This window comes from Rosa chinensis, chromosome 3 (genome assembly GCF_002994745.2).
Source record: "Rosa chinensis cultivar Old Blush chromosome 3, RchiOBHm-V2, whole genome shotgun sequence".
Taxonomy (NCBI): domain Eukaryota; kingdom Viridiplantae; phylum Streptophyta; class Magnoliopsida; order Rosales; family Rosaceae; genus Rosa; species Rosa chinensis.
In genome coordinates, this window is record NC_037090.1 from 3,076,515 (window position 1) to 3,089,528 (window position 13,014).

Below are 13,014 nucleotides of genomic sequence, written 5' to 3' on the forward strand. Positions count from 1 at the left end.
GCTAGATGCTTTTCTCTTTTTCCTTGGATATATTTTTTCTACAATCTCTTTAATAGATCATCATCACTTCCATGTTGCTGCACCTTCATGCTTTGCTTTCATTTCATCATTTCTCTTTCTTTTCCATATTTTACAAATCACTTTCATACTCCACTTTCATTATTTTTCTTCCACTCATCATTTCACTCTTCTTTTTCTTCCCTATATAAACACCTTCTCCTCTCATTCTAAAACACATTCCTTCATCCATTTCATCTCCTTGTCTCACCATTTCCTTTCCATTTTCCTTCTCCATTCTCTAGTTGCAAAGTTCTGCGTTTTCAAGCAAGGAGAGGAAGAAGAAGGAGCCGTGAAGATCATATCCTCCATCATCCACCTTGAAGGCTTGCTTCCAAGATTCAAGATTCAACCATCTAGCTCTCCATCTCCATCTCCACTCACGGTGTAATTCGTTCCTTTTCCTTGTAACCTTTTTGGTTTCCTTGTTTGATTTCGTATGAACTTGTTTCTAGTTAACAATAATGTTTAGGGCAAAGTTTAAGCCCAATTTCTATGTTTAAATAAAGTTTTCGAATTCTATAATTGTGATTCTAAGTTGCTTATGTGAGTTTGTTCGATTGAATTTGCTTGATAGAAAACTTTTATATGTTTATCTTATTTGGGTCGACACTTATAGGATTTGCATGTAATTGGTGCTAGGTTTAAGAACATGAAATCGACTTTTCGTTTTGTGTAAACTTGAATCAAAGTAGTAAAGGTTTTGGACAAAAATCGAATTCAATTGAAGAGGATTGCAATTAGGTGGACTTTTCCATAACTAAGTTGTACACTTGAGTTGATAGCCTTTCTCTATGTCTAATGCGTTGAACATGTCATGATTGACTAGCTTTCTAGGGCTTAATTGCATGTTTGATAGGATTAATCTAGGTGCTTTCGCTTAGGTTAATTAGCATTGAAAAGTAAAATATGGGAAATCATTTGCTTTCGAATGTTTCACATGATCAACTCCTCTCTCATGACTTGGAAGAACAATTATAGGGTTTGAATCAAATTTGATTACATGGAATTGATTTTGATCTTTGTTCCTTGCGTTCCACCCTTGTATATATGTTTTTACGTTTTCTTTATTTTATTTATTTTAATTTTAATTTTAAGAATCCTAATCCCCCCTTATTTGTGTTTACTTGTATATATTTATTCTTTATTTTATTTTTGTAAATAATACTTTATTATTTTAATTCTTTATTTGTTTATACAATTGTATATATTTATTCTTTATTTTATTTTTGTAAATAATACTTTTCTTTATTTGTTTCACAATTACAAGTGTACCCTCAATCCCCGGAATAGAACGATCCCTATTTGCTTATACTACTAACGATATTTCAGGGTTAAATTGCGCGCTTCCCAAAAGCGACATCATGAACTTGGAACTGGGCGGCAACATTTTGAGCTAAAATGCTGTAGGCGCCATGTTTCCCTCTATGATTTCACATTTTGATTTTTAGTGCGACACTCAGACGACAGTTGGGTAAGGTTTATGTTGTGTGAGTAACTTTGACAATTTTTTTTGTAGGTTTAATTGCCACATTGTGGTGCAAAAAAACACAAAGAGAGAAGGAAAACAAAACCTAGCACGACGAGCCCTCTCTCTCGAATAGCCTCCCCGAAACGTCTCTCTTTCTCTCTCATGAAACCTCGATCTCTCTCGTGAATCCTCTGCGAAAGCTCTCTGTCTCGTGAAACCTCACTCGGCCCTCTCTCCCCAATTGTGTGGAATTTCAACTCTCTAAATCCCTAAATCCTCCACCTTTACAGGGAGCAGACTACGGTGGGCTCGATTCTCAAGCCGTCCAATGGGGTGAGATGGGAAGACGATGGCAATGAGAAATAGCGGCAGCTGCGTTTCGATGGAGTTTCTGGATAGGCAGAGGGCTCGCTTCAACAGTGTTTTGAGAGCTCTCTCTGCAGGAAATTGGGGTTCAAATTTATGCTCGCTCTTCACTTCTCCAAACCCGCCTTCAACTCCGTCTACCTAATGGATAATTGAAGCTTCGCTTTGCGTTACCCTCCCCCCTCTCTCTCTCTCTCTCTATGTCTAAAGATCTAAATCAATTCAAGGCTTCTCAATCTGGTAAGGTCCCTATCTCCAACAAATTTGCTGATTTCGGTTTATTCCCTTTCAAAATCAGTTATTCCATAGTAACTCCTCTCATTTTCTCCTTGCTGACGTTGCCTCTCCTAAAGATCTAAATCAATTAGGGACATTGCCTCTCCTCTGAGATTCGATCCCTCATCGCCGATTTGCTCTCTAACTCTCGACCACTAGCAGTAATTATTCCTCATTTCAAGTCTCTGTTCAGTTGGTTCCCTTGATGCTTGATAGCGAGAGCTCCCATTCAATCATTTTAGGGGCAGTCGTGGGCTTCAAAGATTAAGAGATTAGAGTTCAATTTTCAGAGAGCTCTCAGATTACCCAGTTCTTGGTGAGTCTCAAATTCATATCTTTCTGCTATTCTGCTTGTAAAGATTTCATCTTTTCATGTTTTTAGAGAAATTGGGAGCTGGTTTGTTTATTGTTATGCAATTTCTGTGGTGGGTTAGTGATTTCTCAAGTTGGGTTTCTTAGGATCAGCTTCAAGATCACACCTTTTATGCTTTTCATGCTTATGAGTTTTCATGGTGGTTACTGATTAGACTGTTTTGGATAGGAAAGAAGAGTTGTGCTAAAGAAGAGGCCCTGATTTTTCAAAACTGTGTTGTGTTATTGAATTGCTGATTTTGGTTTATATTTAGTAAATGTTGCTTTCAATTTGTATGAGACTTACTCTGTTGGTTGCGTTTCTGATTGGACTGTGTGTTTTTTGTAAATCCTTATAGATCTGTCCTTGTTTATCTTTCAATTGGGTAAATTGTTAAGAACTGAGTTTGGTAATTATTCTATCCGATTTTATTTTTACTCATAGAAAAGTCATTTGGATTAGTTTCAGATTCAAAGATTTTGTCTGCATTTTATTGAAATTCTGTTCTCTGAAGAGGTTATTCTAATTCTAATTCAAGGAGTGTTTCTGGTGAAGCAGGTTATCAATAGAAGAGATTGTTTTTTATAGCAATCATGTGTTCGAGCAGTGGAATGAGAACTGACCTGTGCCAAGGTCTTGATGTGTTCAGAAGCACCAATATCAACAGGTCACTTTGATGTCATATGTTGCTTATTTTGGTTGTTGTCATTGTATTTCGATAGCAAGTGTTTGCATAATGTGATAGTATTTACAAGCTTTAGAGAAAACGGTTCTGGTTTCTCGTGTAAGTAGTGTTCAAATGAAGGTCCTTGCGTTTAAAGTAGAGTATTGTATATGTCTTCCTTGCTAAGTGAAAATTCCACCTAGTCCAGGATGTACTACTAAGAATACAACTGAATTGTTGAAGTTTCTCCTCTGCACATATAAATTTAGAGTCTTTATTTCCTTTATCTATCATTTACTTTTAGTTTGATTTGGAGTGTGATCCTTGCCAATTAAAGGGTATCAGTCACCCCAACGAACCCAAAGCAAAGAAGAAGTGGATGAGGCAAGAGGATGCCAAGAACTCTGGTATTGTTAACTATAGGTCTCATTGTGAAATTATAATCATTTTCTTTCCATCAGTTTAAGGATTATGATACCAAGAACTCTGGTATTTTGAAAAAAATCTGCAGAAACTGTCCTACAGTACAGCATTCTTTGGTATTCCTTTTTCCTGACTTATTGACCTCCAAATGACCTGAATTTTTGATATGTTTTACTTCTGTTAGTTAGCAAAGGATCTAGAAATTTTTATCGCATTTCGACATAAAGTGAATGTTCTATGAATTTTCCAAGTTTGGTCTGTAATTGAGAAAGTTCCAGAATTTTAAATGTTCCTCTGATTTTTTGTTGAGATTTGAACTTCTACTTGAATCATTTAAGTTCAGTTTTCCTTCTTTTCATATAAGGATTGACACTCTTCTTCTTTGACTTAAGCAATCAGATTCATTGCAAGTTCACTTTGGTGGAGATTCAGGTTTTCAGCCTTGATTGTACTGAATTAAAGATATTATGCATAGTATATCCTTCTTGCTATCTTTAAACTTAATTGCTATGGTGTATCGATTAGTTTCCTCAGTCTTATTGCCATCTTCGTTATAAGCTTCACTTGTTTATTTCTTCTTTTCACTTTTGTTGTACATAAACAACTGTGTGCATTTATGCATGTATCTACCAATGGTTGTAATCTCCATACAAACCATTGGTAGATATAATTGATGTATAATTGATTGTATGGATTATGCATGTATAATTAATTGTAATAGTTATACATATATGGCTACACATTGTTGCCCGATTGCAATCATGAAATTTTTGTTTTGCTTTGATATGCTGTTGAGGTTAGAAACCATGTATGTATTCTAAATTTTGCACTTCTAATATATGGATCTGGAGATTTAGAGCCCACTTGTGGGAGGGACTGAGTTCTGCCAATCTCATTTGGGAGAGCTGATGAGATTTCATAGTTATGAGATTCTGCCAAACTTCTACTAGGACTGTCTTTGAGAGTTTTGTTGATAATATAACCAATAAAAAAAAATTTAAAATCTGAATTAGTTGTCTGACACTTTAAGTTTCTCCTCTAAACATATAAATTTAGAGTCTTTTTTTCAATTATCATTTACTTTTAGTTTGGTTTGGAGTGTGTTCCTTGTCAATTAAAGGGTATCAGTCACCCCAATGAACCCAGAGCCAAGCTTTTAGTTGATCACTCTTGCAGGCATGCTTGTGAGTGATTGATGCTAGGGAAAAGTCTTTGTCCAAATCGAAAAACCTAAATCCGCTATGCATGTAGTCTGATGAAGTTACCTTTTCTCTTTGGTTTTACTCAGGCGACGCAGGGTATTACATATATATAGGAGTGGTCTACTTGGTGATGATCATATCATCGCCCAATCTAGAGGTTCATGAGCTGGATGAGCTCCCGGAGCAGTGGCGGAGGTTCAAGCTGGCTTGGCTTTGTAATGAGCTGCTGTCGCATAATTCCGGGGCTTTGTTTCGGATTCTCAATGCCCAGAAGAAGTGGATGAGGCAAGAGGACACCAAGAACTCTGGTATTGTTAACTATAGGTCTCATTGTGAAATTATAATCATTTTCCTTCCATCATTTTAAGGATTATGATACCAAGAACTCTGGTATTTTGAAAGAAATCTGTAGAAACTGTCCTGCAGTACAGCCTTCTTTGGTATTTCTTTTTCCTGACTTATTGAACTCCAAATGACCTGAATTTTTGATATGTTTTACTTCTGTTAGTTAGAAAAGGATCTGGAAAGTTTCATCTTATTTTGACATAAAGTGAATGTTCTGTGAATTTTCCAAGTTTGGTCTGTAATTGAGAAAGTTCCAGAATTTTAAATGTTCCTCTGATTTTCTGTTGAGATTTGAACTTCTACTTGAATCATTTAAGTTCTGGTTTTTCTGTATATTGAACTAGACATCCCAATGCTTGTTTGAAAACTGATTCCTTGTCATTTGGATTTGTAATGAATTTTTGGTGAATTTTCTAAGTTGACCATGTTACTGAGAAAGTACGTGTGCATGGAGGTATTCATAGACTCTTTCACAGGGAAGAGGACACTCGAAATAGCCGGTTGAAAGGACACTCGAAATAACCGGTTGAAATTGTCAATATTCCTACTGCTAATGTAGCCTCAATTTGGTTTTAGTGTTGCAAAGAACGTCAAGTGCAGACAATCTTGAGGTAAAGAGATCACTGATGCTCTTTAGTATTCATTAAGAAAATAAAGTCAGCAATGTTTTTTTGGACACTCCTATTAGTTTATTACCTTATGTTTTTACTTGGTGAATGACATCCTCTGTTTGATTAATAGGATCAATGATATCTTTTGCTATACTAGATGAATCACTAGTATATTCAAACAATTGATACCTTGGACAAAAGAAGAGGTCAGAACGTACTCTTATCTTGGTGTGGTATGTAAGTGATCAGTGCATACTTTTTTCTTTGTTGCAAGTGATTGCTCTCTTGCATTTTATACCTATGGCATCATACTTTTAATTACTGCTAGAACATCACTCTCTGTTTCTTTCTTGCTTGTATATTATAAATTGTTTAATTCTAAAATGCTTGTATATTATGTACATAGCAAGGCATTATCCCTTTTGTTTTCATTGCATTTGTTAATTGTGTCAGGAACTAAATGGTGGAATGTTGCATAAAGAGTCTTTGGGAGATCGAGCATGGAGTACAAAGCAATGCAGCAAGCTATATTTTCTTTCATCATGTAAAAATGCTTTTTAGTCTATGAGATGGATGAATATGCTTTAGCAATTTCCTTAAATTCAATAATTTATGAATTGATGTATCACAATGATTCCGGTACAAATGTTGATCATTTGATGGTTTGCATTCAATTTGTATTCCAATTGTTCACTATTAATTTATATCCATTCAAAATTTGGGTATTCACACAACGCAATTATATACATCACACAATGGATTTCAATAAGTTACGTCATCTAGTTTTAAGCTCATACAACAGAAAATACTAGAACATAGTTGTCTTACTTTAAATCACACAACAGTTAAACTACAAAACCGTTGTATGAAAATCTCAACCCACAACGGCAAAAAAGCAAATTCTGTTGTGTGAACTGTTGCGCACAAGTGCTGTGCATGGGTGCGTCCGGCATCTGTCGAGTTCTTGGACAACGGTGTTAAGAAATATACGTCGACTGACTTTGTATCATACAACGGTGAATTCACCGTCGTCTGATTTTTCATCAGACAACATCGAGATAGACGACGGTGAGTCTTCAAATCAGACGACGTTTTTTCACCGTCGTGTGATGCATTTTTTGGTGTAGTGAACAATAGTGTATGTGAATGGCGGTCTGATACAATTTTTGTTCGGGGCTCTGTCATCATGGGAAGTTGAATATCAGGGATGATGTTATTGAGTAAGTCATAATTATGTTAATGAATTATATACTGTCCTTGAGAAAATCTTTTAATTGGTTTGATGATTCTAAATTACTCACCAGAAAACTATAGATTTTTACCTTTCCTCAGCTGAACCTTCTTGGAGAAACTGTCAACGGTCTGATGATCGACTGATGGTTTTTCTTTTCCCTTCCGTTTGTGCCACAATGAACCTGTTTCCATCTTTTGATATCTGTTCTTTGATTTCCCCTTGTCCAAACTCTATCCGTCCTTCTACAAACCTTAGTTCTAGACTTACTACAATCCCTTCTGTTCTAGGGAGATCTTCCCAGCTATGTTTTATCGAAAATGTTAGAAATCGATCAACAAACGTTTCACAAATCAGTTGTTGAATAAGTACTGTGAATATCATCACAATGATAATAAGTAGGAGTTGATTTCAATATACACCATGTCGAATGCATGTGATGTCCAATTGCGTATCTTAATACTTTTGTGCAGTGACAATCCGCGTCCCACGAAAAGAGCTAATGTGGAACACGAAGGAGAGGCTATTGAGAAGGAAGTGAATCACACAGTACCTACTGGGTAAGTATATAGATATATTGTCTATATGCGCCGAGTTAAGAACTTTTACCTCTAGCTAGTTTCTATCCTCTTGGTGTCCGCACACATAACATTATCATAATGTGATTTAATTTTTAAATTGCAGAGATATAGTTGTAGTTGATATCCGTGCAGTACGAGACAGCGGTAGCCACATAGCAACTATTGAAGCAGGCCCCCAAGAGAGTGTCCAGACCCTGAAGTATAGGATTCAGATGGATCATTTTGATAAGTTGGATATCAACAGAAGCGTAAGAAGTCTCGTATTCAACGATCAGTACTTGGAAGATCCGAATAAAAAAATACATGAGATCCCATCCATCTGATATCTTCATTACTTTTGATGCTTAATCAGTTGTGAAAGATTTCCCAGAAACATCAGATACATTGAACAATCTGCTTTAATTTATGAGATGTGCTGCAATAAACATGCCTATGGACATGTATTTTCTCTTAGATTGCACAATTTTCTTTTTGCAAATCGTATTGAACTATTATAAGTTTGGATAATGTATATCACATTTTGCATGTACTTTACTATTATAAGTTTTGATGATGTGTATCGCATTTAGCAAATATAATGGAAATGGATACTGCATCATTTGAAGTAATTACTGGTTTGGCACATGTAAACACCTTTGAGTCTGTTTGGACCAGTCTTCCAAAATGCTTAAGCCCTTTTAAATGATGGAGTACTTAGCAAATGTTGCGATGTTTTCATTTGATTAAGTTAGCAAATGTTATAGGGTAAAGAAGAGATTAGATATAAATATAATGTAATCTCCGAATTAACAAGTTATGATGATATATTGAACCACATACAATTTGTTTTCTAAAAAAAGAAAAAATTAATCTTTCAGAGAACAACAAAATTTGAAAAATGTCACACACTGTTTGTAGACTAATTTCCAACTCGCAGCTGTAGTATCTTGGTTTTCAGTGAGAAAAAGAAAAAAAAAAAAAACTTTGACTTTATTTCTTTGTTGGTAATAAATTCTGGAAATTTTAGTGGCTGAGGAGTTTAGTGGGGTTTAACTGTTAAAGCTTTAATTAGAAGCACCTGCGTCATGTTCCCTTTAAGGTCCCTCCTGCCGTCTTGCCCCTCCGCTCCACACGCTCCTCTGTCTCAGAAAAAACTACTTCTTTACTTTACACCATAGAGTTCTAGATCTTGACCACCCAAAACAGAATCTTAAATCACCACCAATTTTTTTTTTTTTAAATCCCCACAGTAATTCTCACCTCCTAATCAGTGGAGAGTTTTAATCATTGAAAGTAACTCAAACCCACTTGTTTTTTCCACCTGTAGTTTTTATATTTGCATAGGATCCTTTCAAATTCTGTGCCCAGTTCCTGACTTCTTGCTTGTTTGACCTGTTGGGTTTTCAGTTTCTGAGATGCTGTGAGAGGTTTTTAGGATCATCAAGCTTTTTGGGTAACTTTTACATGTGAGAGGGTGGAGATTTGAGGATCATTTTACTTTGCTTACATAACTTTCCTGATTTCTTGTGCTCTGAAAGTACATGCATGCTTTATTTATTTCAACTGCTTCTGCTTCTGCTTCATTATTAGCTCATTATTAACTTACCTGGGTCTCCATTTCTGTTGGGATGTTTCTGTACAAAAAAAAAAAAAACACGGTAACATTTCCACAATTATATAAACAATTCTTGTTGTACCAGCTTTATCTTGAAAGTACTAATTTTGGGTTAAATAAAATTACTGGGTCCTGCTGATTAACAGTGCATAAATATCCGGGTCTCCTCTGCTTTTTGGCTCTGTTTCTTGAATAGTAAATCTCCCTCCCTCTCTCTCTCTCTCTCTCTCTCTCTCTCTTGTCACTTCTCTCTCATATTCTGTATCTCAATATTGCATCTTTCTCTGAGAAATGTTCATTTCTACTGAGAATGAACAGATCTCAGTTCCTTCAAATAATGGGTGCTTAGAATCAGCTCCCATGGAATCAAACCCGGATTCCAGTGATGGGTTGCCGCCTGTTTCTTATTTATCGGATTCACCACCTCTTCCGGCCACTTGTACCGACGTCAATGTGGTGCCGGAGCACGAAAAGAATCAGCTTCAGCAGTCAATCTGCAGTCTTGAAGGTAAAGGTTTTGAATTTTCAGTTTCAACAATGTGGACAAATGGGAATGTATTGACTTTTTTGAGTTGGTTCTTTAGGAGAAATTGCACAGTTGAAGGTGAAGCAGAAGCTATGGGATGAGAAGAGGAGAGAAGCTTTGAATAAGATCATAGACATCAAAGGTAAAGAGGGTGACAAACCACATTTGCCTTAATTGTTGATTTTTATGTGGAAATGGTTTTAGTACTTCTGTATAATGTAGCTAGTGAAATGGATGTTCAGGCAGTATTCGAGTGTTTTGTCGAGTTAGACCATTCCTAGTGATCAACAAGAGAAGAATTCGCGAACCCATTTCAGCTGGATCAGAGAAGATTGTGGTGAAGTCTTCTGGAGCAAGAAAGGAATTTGAGTTTGATAAGGTCTTTCCCCAAGAAACAAGCCAAGGTTAGTGTCAAATGAGAGAATGTGTTGTACGAGTTTTGTTTATTGAATGTTTCAGTTGTAGTGAGAGTCACTCTATCCTGATTCATGTTTTTGTGTTCTGTAGAAAATATATTTGCTGAGGTGGAACCAATTCTCAGATCTGCACTTGATGGTCATAATGTGTGTGTTTTTGCTCATGGTCAAACTGGCACTGGCAAGACATTTACCATGGTCAGTAAGAAATTCAAACTGCATTAAATGTTGTTGCATTTATGTGGTTGATTTCTACAAATTGAAGAAACTTCTGTGAATGATGGACTAAAATGCATGTACAGGATGGCACAAATGAAGAGCCAGGAATAATTCCTAGAGCTCTCCGAGAGATCTTCAGTCAAGCCTCGTTGGATTGCTCGTCTTCTTTAACGTTTTCGATGAGCATGTTGGAAGTTTACATGGGCAATCTCAGGGATCTACTGTCCCCAAAAGCAGCCTCAAGACCACATGAAACTGTAACAAGATGGTAATTACTTCTTAGTTTAGTGCCTTGCGTAGTTAGGCCTTTTACTATTTTGCTTACTTTGGCTTGGCCTACTACAGCAATCTCAGCATTCAAACAGATACAAAGGGTTTCATAGAAATCGAGGGTCTTACAGAAGTTCCGGTTCTTGATTTTGCTAAAGCTAGATGGTGGTATAATCGGGGGAAGCGAGTTAGATCTACTGCTTGGACTAATGTGAACGAGGCATCTAGCAGGTCTCACTGGTGGGTTACAGGTCTAGTTAGATTTCTCACAATGTTACATTGGATTAGTTTTGGTTGATAATTACTTTATCTTTTTAGCTTCATATATCTAGCTTAACGAGGATAACCATATTCCGACATGGAGATGCTTTGGAAGCCAAAAGGGAAGTGAGCAAACTATGGTTGGTTGATCTTGGTGGAAGCGAAAGATTGCTTAAAACAGGAGCAACTGGACTAACACTGGATGAGGGAAGGGCCATAAATCTTTCTCTCTCATCTTTGGGGGATGTTATTGCTGCTCTGAGAAGGAAACGAGGCCATGTGCCTTACAGGTAAGTTAGTTGGTATGAATATGATTCCTTGTCAGCTTTAAATGCCTTCCCTTTTACTTTTTCTTTGGTGAGTAGATCTGTAAGCTTGTATGTGTTGTTGATCTGTAACTTCCAGTAGACTCTATCGGTTAGAATCTGATTCAATTAGTTAGAATATATTTCGATTTGTTAGAATCTGATTCAGTAAGAATCTGATATATATGGACTTTTATTTATTTGATTGCAGGAATAGCAAACTCACACAGATCCTTAAAGATTCCTTAGGTAAATTATCGGATTCTTTGAATTTTTCATGGAGTTGAATTTCTGATGGCATCAGATAATTCGAAGTTATGCATATGCGAATGACTATTCAATTTGTTATCTTGTTGCGGCAGAATGATCTAATAGTCACATGATTATCTACACTTTCTTCATCATATGGACTTGAAACTGCTTAACATTTAATTGGTCCTCCAAATGTTTTAATTAGGTCATGGTTCAAAGGTTTTGATGCTTGTGCATGTCAGCCCATGTGAAGAAGATGTTGCGGAGACAATCTGTTCTTTGAGCTTTGCAAAGAGGGCAAGGGCTATAGAGAATAACAGGGACATATCAGAGGTACTTGTCTCTAATTTCTTGAAAATTGTTAGCTTCCTCAGTTGTGAATCATGCTAACTGTTTGTTATTACTTTAGGACCTGAAGAAGCAAAAGGAGAAAAGGATCAAGGAGCTTGAAAATGATATGAGAGAAGCAGAAGAAGAATGTCAGAAAGTTAAAAATCAAATACAGAAGGCTGAGTTACTGTTACATGAAAACATAAAGCTCTTCTCAACCACTCATAGACCTTCTGAAGATGAGGAGGCCCCCATTAGTCCCAAAGAAGTTGTGAAGGAAGTCATAGAAACACCTCGAAAGCCTGAGAAAGCAAGTAGAGGAACTGCAAATTCTTTGCCACGGTTCATGACTTCCACTGCAGCCAGTCGACATAGACAAAATGCTGTAGAAAGACAGATTGCTGGCAAAGCAAGAAGCTTGAGATCATATGTGACCAAAAGCTCAATCCAATTCTCGGCTTCACAGTCAATGAGTTACTCCTCAGATGCTCGGTTCAGAGCCATTTTGAAAAATTCAAACAGAAAGTCCCGATATTCACTGGAAACAGATACTGTCCCTGCAGAGAGTCCCAGGTGCCCTGTCCCTGCAGAGAGTCCCAGGTGCCATGTCTCACAGCCGTCCAAGGCGGCTGCCCCGGTGCCACGAAGCAAGCTGGTCACTTCATCGGATCCAAACTTGAAAGTCATGCTTAATCGTCATAGAAGAAGGATGTCTGATCTAATCTAACTATGTAAGTGTGAGGAAGAGCTCGATTGTTTGCTAATGGTTTCCGGTACAGTATGAATAATATTGGTGTGCATGTTTTCGGGTTTGATTCTCATTAGGTTTTTCTGCAGGATTCTATAGGGATTGTTGTGTGATAATGACTCAGGGTGGTCTGATTAGGGTTGTTGCTTGCTGGGGGTCTGTTAAATATTTGCTTACACGACCCCTTTACACGTTGATTTGGTTAGGCTTTCATATCAATGTAGTTGATTGTTGTCAGAAAATTGTAAACCATGTGGGGCACTTTGTTTAAAGTCTGTTTTCGGACATGTAGAAAGATAGATCATTATTTGCTTGAAGCCTTGTGACACACTTCATCACTTTTGGCTCATTGATTCTATTCTAATCTTCCTCTTCATTTCAAACCTTTACATTTCTGGTGGGAGATGTGGGAAATGGACACACAGAGTGATCAACACTTCAATGTTCTCTCCATGCTAAAGTGATGTGGGACTATAGAGGATGATCTCGAGCTATATTCCCTTAGATTTTGTCT

The 13,014-nt window shown here is 36.8% G+C and overlaps 1 protein-coding gene and 1 long non-coding RNA gene across 3 annotated transcripts; both read left to right on the top strand.

The window, feature by feature from the left end:
- The first annotated feature begins 5,699 nt into the window (after window positions 1-5,699).
- On the top strand, window positions 5,700-6,336 carry LOC112191601. The gene is made up of 3 exons (XR_005808291.1): window positions 5,700-5,767; window positions 5,898-6,000; window positions 6,221-6,336. It is a non-coding gene; the product is annotated as an uncharacterized LOC112191601 (long non-coding RNA).
- Window positions 6,337-8,684: 2,348 nt separating this feature from the next.
- On the top strand, window positions 8,685-12,858 carry LOC112195264 (kinesin-like protein KIN-14U). Of its 2 annotated transcripts, XM_040517258.1 has the most exons (11): window positions 8,685-9,681; window positions 9,758-9,841; window positions 9,942-10,103; window positions 10,207-10,313; window positions 10,418-10,602; window positions 10,680-10,844; window positions 10,937-11,155; window positions 11,382-11,419; window positions 11,628-11,755; window positions 11,832-12,483; window positions 12,590-12,858. In XM_040517258.1, the coding sequence occupies exons 1-10, from the start codon at window positions 9,465-9,467 to the stop codon at window positions 12,477-12,479; spliced, it is 1,953 nt and encodes a 650-aa protein (XP_040373192.1). In that variant the 5' UTR covers window positions 8,685-9,464; the 3' UTR covers window positions 12,480-12,483; window positions 12,590-12,858. The 2 variants fall into 2 exon arrangements, with proteins under 2 accessions (XP_040373192.1, XP_024191404.1); XM_024335636.2 differs by having other exon boundaries at window positions 8,686-9,681; window positions 11,832-12,858.
- The last annotated feature ends 156 nt before the right edge of the window (window positions 12,859-13,014 follow it).

Excerpts from the sequence above, each read along its gene's own strand:
- LOC112195264 (XM_040517258.1), top strand. The coding sequence starts at position 9,465 with ATGTTCATTTCTACTGAGAATGAACAGATCTCAGTTCCTTCAAATAAT. Across the intron at positions 9,682-9,757 it reads GTCAATCTGCAGTCTTGAAG|GAGAAATTGCACAGTTGAAG; the intron begins GTAAAGGTTTTG and ends TTGGTTCTTTAG. Across the intron at positions 10,845-10,936 it reads GCATCTAGCAGGTCTCACTG|CTTAACGAGGATAACCATAT; the intron begins GTGGGTTACAGG and ends TCATATATCTAG.